General features: G+C 43.1%; 1 protein-coding gene across 3 annotated transcripts in view; it reads right to left on the bottom strand.

The window, feature by feature from the left end:
• ctnnd1 (catenin (cadherin-associated protein), delta 1) overlaps positions 1-14171 on the bottom strand; it is a 28253-nt gene that overhangs the window by 10301 nt on the left and 3781 nt on the right. For all 3 annotated transcript variants that reach the window (XM_070974772.1, XM_070974780.1, XM_070974764.1), the window contains exons 2-11: positions 10446-10593; positions 5792-5866; positions 5574-5699; positions 5182-5474; positions 4991-5081; positions 4567-4757; positions 3989-4244; positions 2879-2950; positions 1821-1971; positions 1421-1622 (exon numbers count right to left, since the gene is read on the bottom strand). In XM_070974772.1, coding sequence (XP_070830873.1) covers positions 1421-1622; positions 1821-1971; positions 2879-2950; positions 3989-4244; positions 4567-4757; positions 4991-5081; positions 5182-5474; positions 5574-5699; positions 5792-5866; positions 10446-10586 — 1598 coding nt within the window. In that variant the 5' untranslated portion in view covers positions 10587-10593. The remainder of the gene's footprint in view (positions 1-1420; positions 1623-1820; positions 1972-2878; positions 2951-3988; positions 4245-4566; positions 4758-4990; positions 5082-5181; positions 5475-5573; positions 5700-5791; positions 5867-10445; positions 10594-14171) is intronic.

The raw sequence follows: 14171 nt of genomic DNA, 5'->3' as shown, positions 1-14171 counted from the left end.
GTTACTTAACTGCACCCTTAACTCTCAGGTCTGAGACTACCACTATCACCATTTCCTCTGCTCTGCTCACGTACACATATACAAGTTACCTTACTGCTATGACCTATGCTACTCGAAGATTTGTATTAAAGTCATATGCAGGGAATTCACGCGTGCCAATAGGCTTTAAAATGATTAGATATTATTGTAATTGTGATAGTATAAGCTTTTGTTTGTTGAAAAATGAAACAATTAAGGAGGGAAAAAATGGTGCAGTAAGTGTACGACTTTCAACACTTTTACATAAAGGAGTGCAATTCATTCACTCTATGGCAACATCTGCGTGTTTATGTTCTGGCCTCAACAAGTTGCATGCATGTTGAGTAATTTCAAGTCACACTTAAAGCTGCAGTTAGTAATGTATTTTAGAAGCTATTTTGTTATTTGTTGGAATTCTCTTTACACCCCAACAGCAATCAAAACATTAAAAGCTCTGACAAAGAAAGAAAAAAAGATCTGGCATCTGTGGCTGTTGCAGGCCTGCAATAAACCCATCCAATCATTTCAGCCTACCTGCCAGTCTACCTACATACCTGCCTACTGACACACACTCTGCCTGCGCCCTCAGTGCACATGACTGTCTGTGACTGCTATTTTGCTTGTGTTTATATGACTGTGTCATTTGTTTATTTATGTATTTATTAAAGGAACCGGTCTTCTCATCTCTACTCCTCTCTCGTGACTAGCCAGGCTGTGTGTGTTCATGTGTTTTGGAGGGAGCGATACTGTCCAGGCCATTTCTGCAAATATTAAACTTTGAAGTCTTCAAGATTACCAAGTTATTCACACATATCTTTCCAGACCTGCAAATGAACACTGTAATTAACCATGTGGTCAAGGGGAATGCACAGATAACAGACCAGCAGGCTAGAACATACTGTTTACACTGTATGTGTCAATGCCCCTCTGTCCTCTGCTCGCCCCCTCCATGTCCTCTCTGAAATTCCCTTCTTCACCCGCTCCTGATCCCACAGTTACTGTGAGGCTGTAGTCAATTATAAAGAAATCACTGACATTTAACCTTAAAATGTTTTAATGAGCACTACATAACATTAAGCAAGATATCCTGTTTATAAGTGCAAATAATCAGAGTAAAGGCTTCTGGTGTGCATAAATGATTTATAAATAGATTAAATTATTAGTAGAATGAAAGGTTTCACATGAATCTCCTTCCTCTCTCTTCACTGAGACCCCTCCATGACGTTTTTTTTTCCTGTTAACTCATCCTTGCTCCCTTCATCCCCCATACATCCCACTGCTTGGTCAGTCTGTTGAGCTGGCATGTTTCCATTTTCCTCTCTTGTCAACGTGAACCCTCCCTCCTGCCATCTCATCATCATCATCATCATCATCATCATCATCATCATCCTTCCTTTCATACCTCAGGCAGCCTGCTGTGTTGGTGAGGGCTGTCTCCCACTCTAGATGTCTGGGTTTGCAGTTCTCCTCCCCTCCTCCTGCCCCATTGCTCCCTTGCTCCCAGCCTGAATGGGGAACCATAACCTCGTCGGACAGGGCATGCAGCGCATGGTCCACAATCTCCATTTTCACAGAGTCATGGGACGACAGGTTCCACAGTGTCCCTGGGTAAGAAAAATGCAAAAAATGTCATATTTCATTATGAAGCTTACTTCATCTCTTGCCAAATGTCACTAACCAATGACCGCAAGTTCAACCGACCAATCTGACCACAGTCCCAATCCAGAAGCACAGTATCTAACTGGTTTGTTAAAGTCAGAGTCATGTTTATACAGTTTGTGTGTTTCCACTGTGCGTCTAACCTGTGATAATGTCAGTTAGGTCCTGGTCACGCGTCTTCCTCAGCAGCCTGACCAGAGCAGGCACTCCGTCACAGTTCTTGATGGCGATCTTGTTGTCTGGATCTTTGCCATATGAGATGTTCTTCAGTGCTCCACAGGCTGCGTAGTGAACCTATAACAATGCAAAAACAGCTTATTGAGCCATTAGTAACGATGGAGTATCACTTACAGAGCAATGAGTTCACAAACATGGATTTACTGTAGTAGTAGAAAACAGCATCATGCCCTTGTAACTGTTAGTACTACACAATTTACAAGGGCCTTGGCGCTGCTACCCATGCCAATAATTGCCTATAATTAATGGTAAATTACTTGACTACATTACTTCCTTATTTTCACTGTAAAACAATTTCAGCTTCATGAAAATTCATGAAAATCCTAAAATCAATACTGCATGTCACATTTTCTTAAACTGTTGAAAATGTTTTCATGGTGCTATATTCAGTCCTAATTTATACATCCCAACCTTTCAGACAGACAGACAAAGAGTGTGGAGCTTTTGGAACAACTTTAAAGCATAAAGAGGATGCAGTCGCTGCTTGACCCATTTCTCCAGCGAGCAAGTCATCCGACACACACCAGACTTTAAACTTGTCATTGGCCACAGAGCATGAAATGTGAAATTAAGATGCTTCTTTGCTTCGAGAGTGGAATGCATGATGTGGTTTGTCTGGTAATGCCCCTACAAACATCAGCAAAACTTTGCCACAGCTTGTGCTAAATGAAAGGGAATCGTAGAAAAACCGCAGAATGTTTTGGCCGAAACCATTTTTAGCACAAATGTTGACCTACAGGATTTGAGGAGAAGTCAAATATGTAATGCTTATTTCTATTCCCCCTTTGATCAGCATTAGTGGTCTGTCTCCAGTTCAAATTGTCTCAGGCCAATGACCTGTTTTGGTATTACATAAGAATTACACTTCATCCCTTAAGCTGTGCTTTTACCCCACCTAGTTCAATCACAACACACTCCCAGTGAAGAATGAGCAGAAAGCCATGGAGAAAATCAGCAAACTCACCTCTCTGTTTGGGTTGTCAAGCATAGAGACCAGCGCAGGGATGCCTTTCAGACGACGCACATCAGACTTCACCTGGAAAGCAGAAGGACATATCACATCAACGGTGGGTGGGGGTCAAATGAAGGACAGCCCCCTGAATCAAACATGTCAAAATCAATCAAGATACAATGATGGACACACAAATTAAATCAAAACGCCAAGGTAGAAAAGCAAAGCACAGGACACAGACGGCCAGTAAAGAAGAAATATCCTTGAAAACCCTTTAAATGCAATTAACAGAAAGAATTATTTGTGGTAGTTTTCTTTAAAGGTAAAAAATAAGAAAAATCTAAATATTCTCTTTCCATTTGCAAGTCGAATGTTGCTATGACAACAACTGTAGACATCAAAAACTGTGCAGACAGGTGCAAATAATTTTATGTAACATTATATGTAATGACATATATGCTGGGCAGACACTGTACATATTAAGCCTGATTCTAGCCCTGACTTGGTCACCCATGACCAATATGAGGTCGGTTGTTGTGCAGCCTGACCGGAGTCATAAACTGTGTGCCTGTTTTAATATAACTGGACTACTATTTTCCGTGTTGTGACTTAAAATGTAGTGTTGACTGAGACTGCTGTAATATAAAACTGAATCTTACTTTATGTTCATGGATAGAACTGCACAATGCCGCCTTTCTCTCCTTTTGTCAACACTGTCATATTTGTATTGTTTGAATAGATTTTACTGGAACTGTCACTGACTTCAGTGTGAGCAGGGCCAGTCAATCAGTCTGCAGAGTGTGAGCATAAAAGTAAAATGGTGCAGCTCTATATCCAATATCCAACCTTAAGAAAAAAGGTCTCCATTCTCTGTTTCCTCTGTCCAGCTACTCTTCATCTTCCTCCCACTCTGGTAGAATTCTAACTTTCTGTGTGGCTCTATTGTCTCCTATTATACATGCCTCGATCATTCCTGGAGAACATGTTCATCTTCAGCCCAGAGAGATGTCGCTTTGACCTCGCTCCTCAACTAATAACTCTTAATTAAAGTCTATTGTACTCCAAGTTACACTGGATACAAGGCCTTCTACCATATCTTGCTTGCCCATGCGCGTCTCTTACTTTATCATTCTTATAGGTGAGATGTTGCAGGTATGCAGCTGCGTTGCTCTTGACTGGGTCCAGCCTGTAGTTGAGCATGGCGATGACCTCTGGCAGCTCTGGTTGACGCCAGCCACCAGGGACGGGACCTTTCCTTAGAGTGCTGTCCAAGGAAGCCATGCTTCCTCTTTCACCCTGGGCCAGCGGTGCTCCTCCTCCCCAGTAGTACATGTCCCCTGGGCCACTCATGTCGCCATCCAAGGTGCCCTCATAACTCCTGGGGAGGGATGAGAACATATGTGAATGTAGACATTTTTTAAGGATGCAGACATTCATCAATACATATAGAGAGGAAAGACCCTGTGATTGTTGAGAACAGTGGTGATTTGAAAACCAAAACAATAACTCGATATATTTTTCTCTTTGCTTTTTATTTTCCAAAATATAAGTGATTGTGGAAGAACAATATTATGTGCACTTTTTATGCACATTAAAAATCACTCTCAAGTATGATACACATTGCATACATACAGAACTTAAATCGAGGCGTTACTCATGCCTAAAACACAGATGAGTCACTACAAAAACACGCAACTTACCCAGCCCTGCGTGGGGGCCCATGGGGGAATGCATGGTGGTTGCGAGGCACAGTGCTGTAGTGCATTGGGTGTCCCAATCCATAGTCAGGCTCATCATAGCCAATGCTGCGCTGATCATCCTCCAGGCCGTACGGCTCTGGGACAAACCTCGGAATGGAGGATAGCTCCATGGCACTTCCCATACGGCCAACCTACACAGAGACAGGCTCCGAAATAATACAAGCTTCAAGCTGAATGCTGTTGAAAACTCATGCTCGGCGTTGTAAATTTGTGTAATCTACTTAATTTGAAATCTTACTCAATTCTTTACACGTAGCGTGGAAGCAAATAACCAAATTCAGCAAAAGAGCCTTGAAGGGACCAATCTTAAATCCTGCTAAAAGGAAAGCATCAAAGCAGGTGATACAGTGACTGCTGAACATACCTGCGGCTGAGCAGCGTAGGGGTCCAGCTGGTTCCTGCTGTGGGCTCTGTAGTTTGGATCCAGAGTTCTGTAGCCATCTGGATGGACCGGCCTGCAGACAGAGGGACAGGGAGGTTGAGGGTGAGAACAAGAAGACATCTACCTATGATGAGCAATGCTAAAGTAAAGACAAATTTTAACAAACATGGTACCTGTAGCGATCATCCATGCGAACTCCCCTGTTAAGGCTTGTGTAGGTTTCAGATGGGGGTCCAGTGCGGTAGTCTTCGTAGCCCGCCGGCGGTCCGTAGTGGTAGTTGCGGGGCACAGTGTGAGTGGGGTAGTCCATGGGCACCCCGACTCCAGGTCCGGGTCCCTGCCTGTAGACCATGGGTGCAGTGTAGCCCCCCATACCGGTCACTGAACCCCCACCATCCAGGGAAAGTGTGTCTGACACAGAGGGGATGACTGTGCGAGTGGTGGTGGTCTTTACTACTTTCTTTACCTAAAAGAGCAAAAGAAGGTCCATGAAGTCCATGAAGGAGGGAACACGATACAGACATATGCAACACAAAGAAGGTTCTATTGTAATCATTTAGTTTACCGTGGTTTCTGTGCGCCGCGTGGTCCCATCTTCACTGGTCTCCAGGGAGACAACAGGTGGTGACTCCTGGGGGTCTTCCTCCACCGTGTACGTCTCCTGCACCACCTGGCCAGGCTCCATCCTGAACTGCACACACATATTTCACAATGTAACTCAACACATGGGATGTCTTAGGGTTAACCTAAAAGCTGAAACTGGGGGTGTCCACAGATGCTTACGTGATGTGACCCGTTGATGTAACCCTCGTTCAGTGTCAGCCTCTCTATGTCTGCATCACAAGGAATGCGGCCGTTCTGTGGCGAGGGAGAAACACACGTGAGGAGATCAACACAAACTGACTGCTTAGAATAAACAGGGTGGATATGCATTTATGGACACATACACACATCCTGCTATCCAGAGTCGACAGCGATTTACGCAGTAGATACCAAAAAATTAATTAATTAAAAAAGTGAAAGCAGCGACTGTTGTTGACTGTCATTTGGATTTTAATGGCACCCAGCTCTGTCGTGTAAACTAAGGCACTTCAAGTTGCATACCATGCTCTATTTTTTTCTTATGTGTTACAACTTATGCAACCAGCTAATGACAGGCCAACTGCAAACAAAACAAGTGTGCTGCTTTGAAAAATTGAGAGTGAAAGTCTGTGACAATTGAGCACTTTGGTTTATAGTTTGCGGTGTCTCTCAGCCAAAATAAAGTCTGCACGGACTGATGGCACCACACGAACACCAAGGGTATGACAACATCATGAATATGAACACAAACATACAGACGCTTTCATGGATGAACTCCTTCACCCCTTAGAACAAACAAACAAGATTGCTGGATAGAACATAACCTTCCAACAAACTCTGAATGAATGAATGAATGAATGAATGAATGAATGAATGAATGAATGAATGAATGAAGAGCCTTCCATAAGTGCCAGCCAAACAGCCAACTCCTCATTTAATTCCGGTGGGCTACTTTATTAATATTTCTGCATGATGATAAAGGAACACATCCATTTGACTGGATCAGTCCAGTCCCTACATGCATGGATGAATATATGTGTATATTATATTATTATAAATTAGAATGTCGTGTCCTGTCGAGAAGTAGTATTCGTCTACAGTTTTCAGCAAATATTAGCAAAATAACTGACGACAAAACACATTAAGAACTGCATTGATTGCACAGACAGGGGACATCGTCATAGACCAGTTGGAGCAACTTGACAACTGCGCAGTATTAAGTCCACTGAAAGCGCCGCATTTTCCATACACGCCAGACACACATTTATGGGCTTAATAAATAGATGAATTACAGCATCTTTACTTATACTGTGCTCTTTACAACAGAGCCATCAAAGACGCATTGCAAAGACACACTAAAACAAGCAATGTTGATATGATAAATTAAAGAAATAAGACATAAATGACTAAAAAAAATACAAAAGTAGGTCTAATGATTCTTAATTACAAAATTTCTCATCAGTCAGAACAGCTGTAGTTTCAAAGGTTAATAGCTATTTACAGACTTTCTAATAATTACTTTCCAACAACTCACTACATGTTTACAATCAGGTAGGCAAACTCAAGATATGTAATAAATCAGATCAGTGTATATGATGGAGTAGTGGTATGAGAATGTGTCTGAGGCCACCAAATTTGGGCTTTTATGGCCAAAACTGGCATGCCCCAGAGCCCCCTCGCTAGCTACTGTGGAAAGCCCTTTGAATGAACTGTGATAATGGAATGAACAGATGAGATAATTAGTGAGTAATGAAATGAATTAATGAGCCAGAGAGAGACACATACAAAGAGATAAACTTTGTTCTCTTATGAATCGACACTACCCGCATTGCCTGGCCAGTAGTGGTGATGGGTGTGGTGCACTTCCCATTCCAGCCACAGGGGGAGCTCTATGTATGTCTACCGCCATCTCTGCAGTTTCATCTCACTACTGTGGGGGTAAAGGGGCACAGCCAGGGGGAAGGAATTGCATAACAGCGATTCAGAGATGGAATACGGCTGTCTCAAGTTGACATAAATGTATTTTCAAATTTTAAAAAATAAATAACTTGCTGCAAGCAGGAAATAATACTCGAGGAGGAGCAATGATGGAGGAGCAATGATAACCCTTTTAAGTGCCTGATCATCGGATACAGAAGACAAAGAAAAAGCACATAAAAACACACTCCTTAGTTCAGGTAAGGACCCTGTCAGAAAGAAGAGCAGAAAGTGCCGGGCAGATGTGAGCGTGTGGGAACCTGTCAGTGAAAACGAAGGTCCTGCTACGCTGCCTGGGAGAGTGGCAGAGGCATGCCGAAGCCTTCGGGCTATGTAAACACACAGCAGATAAGAGGCAACACAGGCTACATTTCTGCCCTGGTCTCACTGTAACACACACTGTACGTATATTTCTGCTCATTATCAGCCACTAGAATCGCACTGGTACGTGTCCCACCTAAATGTGTGCCTACATTAGGGCTGAACAATTGCGATTATTTGGACAGATATTGCAATTACGATGTGAGGCATGATTTAGTGGCAACAGTCATTTTTGCATTTCATTTTAACTGCAAAAATGTTAAGAAAATTATGTGATTTTTTCTGGAGTCTGTACCAAACAAGCATGTTCCCTTATGTCTAGAGTAGGGTTGGGCGGTAATCCGGTAATAAGGTATCCCGCGGTATCTAAAAATAGCAACGGTATCAGTTTCATTACCGTCATTAAAAAAATGCTGCGCATATAGGTCTGTAGGGGTCTAACATAATTGTAGCATCGTCATTACAAAAATGAAGTCCACTCTGTTCAATGTATCTGGTTGAATTTTTACTCGAGAAAAAGGTGACTGTGCAAAATTACATGCTAAAAAATTAACCCGAGCAGTTTTACAGATGTTTTGACACAGGTATGTCCAGGCGCTCATATGTGCGCGTCTGGGCAGAGTACCGTTATCTCGTCCAAGCATATGGAGAAACTCTGTTGAAAACACTTTTTCAGCCTTTTTTCTGCTTGCTATTGTTCTTAGCTCTCATAAAAGGACGAAATGCCAATGACGATCCAGAAGGAAGTAACCCCAGAGATAGGTTATTGCATTAAGAGCGCTCCCTCCACTCTAGAAACCCCCTCCTCTTTATGTAAACAACCAGGTCCTTCATGACTGATCTCAAACTAACGCAGAGTCATAAGAGGAGACATTAGCAGCGTTTTCTCGGACTGGTATATAACTTTTGACCACAAAACAGCAAAGGTAAATCATACTTTATGATTTAGCGAAGTTTTTTTTCTGGTACTCTTTGGCTACTAGCTCGCCGAGTTTTCGTCGCACAGTGTGGAGGCAGACATCTTCGTGGTCATCAGACGCTCTGCTTTCATATGATACCGGGCTTTGTTGGTTTGCGTGAAGTGGTGAAATCAGCAGATGCCGTACCTCTGACGTGCACTATTTTCATGTTTTCGTTACATGCACATATAATTTCGTGGGGTATGAATTATGTTTCGTTTGGGTGGCAATGCTTGGTAGAGGCTTTTAACTGAGTTTCTCCCCGTCATTCTGGTACATACTACAAGTTAGGACTGGAGCTTCTTCGCGTGAGCATTGACCGTCTGAACTGCGCGCATGTCACGCTGCTCTGCAAAGTGATTTTTAATTAGTCACGGTAATACCATATACCCCGGGAAAATGTGGGGAAAGTTTGACGGTATCAAAATCTGGATACCGCCCAACTCTAGTCTAGAGCATAGGATTTGTAGGCTGCTGCATCTGTGCGGCCCCACGATGCTTCATTTATAATCGTACAGTGTGACATATTTTGCCGTTATCAAAAAATTGTCGCTACTGCGATTTGGATATTTCCCTCGGCCATATTGCGACATTGATAACATTTTGATTAACTGTTCAGCCCTCACCTACATGCAAGAGTGACAAACGAAAAGAGAGAGAAAGCCCAGTTTTTTATGAGTGTGTTTCAAAGGTCGCCTCAGAGCCAAAGGTGCGTGTATGCCAGTTAGTACACAACGACCAAGTATGTCAGCAAGGAAGTGAAAGACTGAGCAATGTACGTGTGTGTATCTGCAAGTCTGCCTGTGAGGTTAACTCAGAGCATGAAGTCACTGTACAATGTCTTCACCAGGTGACTGAGTCACACATGATGAAGAGGGTGTGTAAGCAAACAACAGAACACACTTTAGCGAGTCAGAAATCAAGATTTTCACAGTTGATGAAACAGTCTGACTGGACCGATGTCCTAGTTAATGGACTTTGCCAAGCTGAAAAAGCAGCTGAGGGACAGCTTCCTTATAGCAGCAATAAAAACAATAAATTCTAAATAAACAAGCTGGTTGACATTATGTGGCTACAAAGGTCCACTCACAACTCTCACAACAAACAACAGGTCAAGAAAGACATCGCTCTGCATGCAAACTCCCATGAACAAGTCAAGACAAACATGGTGGGTTAACACTGGGTTGTTAAGCTTGATAGATTGAACGATATGATGACAGAGGGACTATTTTGAATGAGACATGGACAGTTACTCGGGAACCGATGGAGAATGGAAAAAATGCGTGCACAAAGCGGTGCTGAGCAACAGAGGGTGTAAATTACCTCTTCATGAAGGTTATACTGCAAGGAGCTTCAGTCGCTTTATTTGACTCAAACTTTAACTTCCAAAATTCAAGCTAAGCCCTCCCCCCAAGCTTGGTTTAGGTTCTGCTGCCATCCAGCCAGTCCACACACAGATGGGATGGGGGTGACAATGGAGAGGACACTGGATGAATTTGATCGGCTCAAGGGTGAATCCAAGGGACTTTGATGGAAAGAGTGCATGACTTTGGATGGAAAGGAGAGGGGGCTTGGGGGTGGGGGATGTTTCGCGTTACCTGCATGTTGGGGAGGGGGCGGGGCAGGGTGCCGGCACACGACCTCCGCTCCTCCTCCAGAGCTCGGCTCAGCATCTCAAACTGCCTCTCCTGCTCCCGCACCGAGGCCAGCAGGGAGGCCGTACTCGCACACTGCTCCATTCACACACTGAGAGCAGAGCACAGGACAGGACAGGACAGGACAGGACAGGGTCAACACCAGAGAGCAGAAGAGATTCAACCAACACCAGGATTTCATCAAAGAACAGACACACAGTGAGGCTGAATCACCCAAGTATACATATATAAAGACAGAAGCACTGGTCATGTGCACACCTTGGAATACACACACACACACGCACACAAGTGCTAATGAAGTTGATATTTAGAGGTTAAAAAGCAGCAGGAGCTGACACAAAAAGGCTAAGCGAGGGGAGATAAATGAGGGAAGAGAGAGAACTGGGGAGATGAAGAAGCCGGTACAGAGAAAAGGTGAGTACAAACAGAACAAGAACAAGACGCACAGCGAGGACAAACAGCAGGCATAAAGAAACAGTTCACACGAGAAATCATCTCCAAAAGTGATTATTCAGTTCAAATTAAAGGTGGGACCAGCATCAGTAGAACGGAGATGGAAGTGAAATACCATCACTTTTTCAGTTTCTTCACCTTCTCTGAAGCAAGGTTAAAAATAGAAAGAAGTGAGATACATGACGAGAGACAATTATAGCGGGTTTTCAGCTGCTGCGTGTGGAGCTTGTTAGCACTTCTTTCCAAGGATGCAGACAAAGTGAGGAGGGGAAACGGAAAGAAGTACGTGTGAGCGCATTCAGAGGAGTTATCAAGAGACAGTATCACACCATCAAATTACACCAAATTAGAAAAGACAAAGGTGTTTTGAATCAAGAGGGTGTGCGCTCCTCAGCAGGGGAAAAGATGGCAGGCCTCTTTTCCCCACTTTTCTCTATACTTAATATACCCTAAAAGATATAATATGGGTGGCATTTGATTAAATTAGGATCATTTTTTATAGCCTGATCATCTCTACAAATCGAAAGCCATAAACTGGATTTAAAGGGGCAGCAAAAGTCCTCAAAACTGGGCCTGGTCAATGACCATTTTTATGCATCAGGCAGTGCATCCAGAGTAAACAAGTGCTATGGCAGCATCAACTAGATTCCCCAGATCAACAACATTATAAACAACCAAAACAAGGAGCAGTCAAGGGTACAAGTTCCTTACACTAACGTTTAAGAGGCCATGGACTGCATAGTCATGACAGAAAATGTGATTCTTTTATTCTGCTCAATATTGTGAACACAATTATCAATCACACCAATCATTTTAATAGCAGGAGACATGAGTCGTTTACTGTAGGTTTGCGCTCCTGCATATATTTTCACAGTTGAGTTTCACCGTTTTAGTGTTACTGTCCCTTGTTGCTAAAAAAAAAAAAAAAAAAATCAAAATGTGGTACTTTAATATTTAAGGGCACAACTTTTAACTCCAAGGCAAACTTTGCCTCCAATTACAGTGATCTTAAACATTGAGTTGATTCATTTTTTCACTTCACACTTTTTTTTTTTCCTTTTCAAAAAATTGGTAGAACCTGTTTGTTCCTCCTCCACTGAACTGCTACTTTCCTAACACAGGGAGTTTAATGATTGTTCACATGTAAAGGGAGGGCTTGACACCAGAATTTCCAGGGAAAAACAACACACTAGAACAGAAGTAAAATCAAAATAAATGATTTCCTGAACCATTAATTATGGAAGCAATAACTCAAGACTAATACCAATGATCCATTGTGCAGTAATAAAATGGTGCTTTTGATAATAACAGCAAAGAAGCAGAAAGGTTGTTTTTTGGTTTGTTTCTTTTTTTCCTCAAAGAAAGACAGTGCAGCCTAAACACACAGCACAAACAGACAAACATGATAATATGGGAACGTCACTCCAGGCCAAATTAAGACAATGACAAAGTGTGTGTTGTCAGACTTCCTCAGCAGAGATGCTGGTGAGGGAGGAATGATGAGAAATATGTGAAAGATTGAACTGTGTCTGTCTAATAAGGGGATGACATGAGCATGGCTCATCTCCAAACCAGGGCAAAAACCATTTTCTACTTCAAAGTTCACTGACTCATGGAGATCAAATCTGCTGCCTGTCTGCGCACACAGGACTGGCTGAGTGAACAAAGACTCCTGTATTAGGTTCGAGTGTGCACATATGCCAGCGTGAGTGTGTGCACACATCTGTGTGAGGGAGAGTGATTGTGTATGTGGGTCAGAGACTAAATAAAGGTGGCAAGTGTGTGTGTCTGACGTTGGTTATATCCTTGAATACTCAAACAGAGGTGCGGCAAGTTTTGGTGAAGTTAATGCAGCCTTGTTTCTTACCATTTCTGGGGGGAAAAACATATTTGTGGACAGAAACACACACGAGCTGCACAAGAACACACGCACCACCATTGTCATACATTCCACAGTGAGATTTAGCGTGTCATATCCTGTCTCAGCTGTTGGAAGCTGTCCTAATAAGGGAGCCCTTCATTTTTTCCATTGTGCTGCTCTCACCCGACTCTCACAGCAACATTTTTTTCTTCTCAAGCCAAACACTTCAATCCTGGAAAGAGAAAGTGGGCACCATTACTTTCTCTGGCCCAATCAGAACGTCCGACCACAAACCGAAAGTACTTCTTTACTCGATAATGCTCACAAACTGAAAGATGGTTTTGGAAGTGGGTATACAGAACCCCCGTGTAACGCTAAGACTGCATTAAAACTTAAATTGAAACCTTGACTTCACTCGACAACATCAGAGCTCTGCTGAGATCCCAAACAGGTAAACTAAATGTGGCGGCAAGCTATGAATAAGTGTTTGATGTGTCATGAAGGTTGCCTATAGCAGCTGTCAAGTTTTACATAAGGGACCAAGATTTCAACTTGGCAACGCGGCTATGACACATTACATCAGATAAGTCAACATACCACAGTCTGGGTTGTTCTTTGTGGCTCTGTCAAAACGTCAACTCTTTTTTGAGAGCATAGAGAAAGGCGGTCTCTTGTGCCACCATGCAACAGACAAGCAGACCCACACAACCTCTATGGCTACGCAGGTCCCACCACTAACATTCTTGCAGGAGGGAGCAGTTGCTTGTGAGAGAGTTTTAAGTGGCTTTAGCCACTTACAGCCTGAGCATTAGTCATTAATCTATTGTAAGGCCATTAGCAGCAACGCTAAATGGTTTCTGCTAATGGGATAGCCCTGGAATTACACTTGTAAGCCACTTACCATCTTGAGCCAACACAGATGTACACACACAGTCAGTATCCACTACTGAGTGAAAACTTTGCAAGGGACACACTCACAGCCTGTTTGGTCTATCACACAGTGCCCAGTGAGTATTGTGACTCCAGTGTATTTCCTCGTTTCATATGCCATCATTGCTATTTCAGCAACTTAGTCACTGGTGGTTGTAAAAGACTGACATGCATTCTGCTCAAGTCTGCGCGCGCGCGCACACACACACACACACACACACACACACGTGCAAATACTCATGCATGCACACACATAAACACACAGCTGAGGTGAAGCTATGGTAAAATGCTGCTGTGGCTTGGCCAAGTGCTCCGCTGACTCAGCCTCATTTGAATGGTCACACAGAGATTTGGCCTCGGTGTATGTGGTGCATGTTAGCCTTGGCTCACATCCAACTACTACCGCCATTGCCATTCTGACCTGA

Source organism: Chaetodon trifascialis, chromosome 2 (assembly GCF_039877785.1).
Source record: "Chaetodon trifascialis isolate fChaTrf1 chromosome 2, fChaTrf1.hap1, whole genome shotgun sequence".
In the NCBI taxonomy this organism is placed as follows: Eukaryota; Metazoa; Chordata; class Actinopteri; order Chaetodontiformes; family Chaetodontidae; genus Chaetodon; species Chaetodon trifascialis.
The sequence above is the reverse complement of the archived record's forward strand: the minus strand, read 5'-3'. Positions and strand labels throughout refer to the sequence as shown.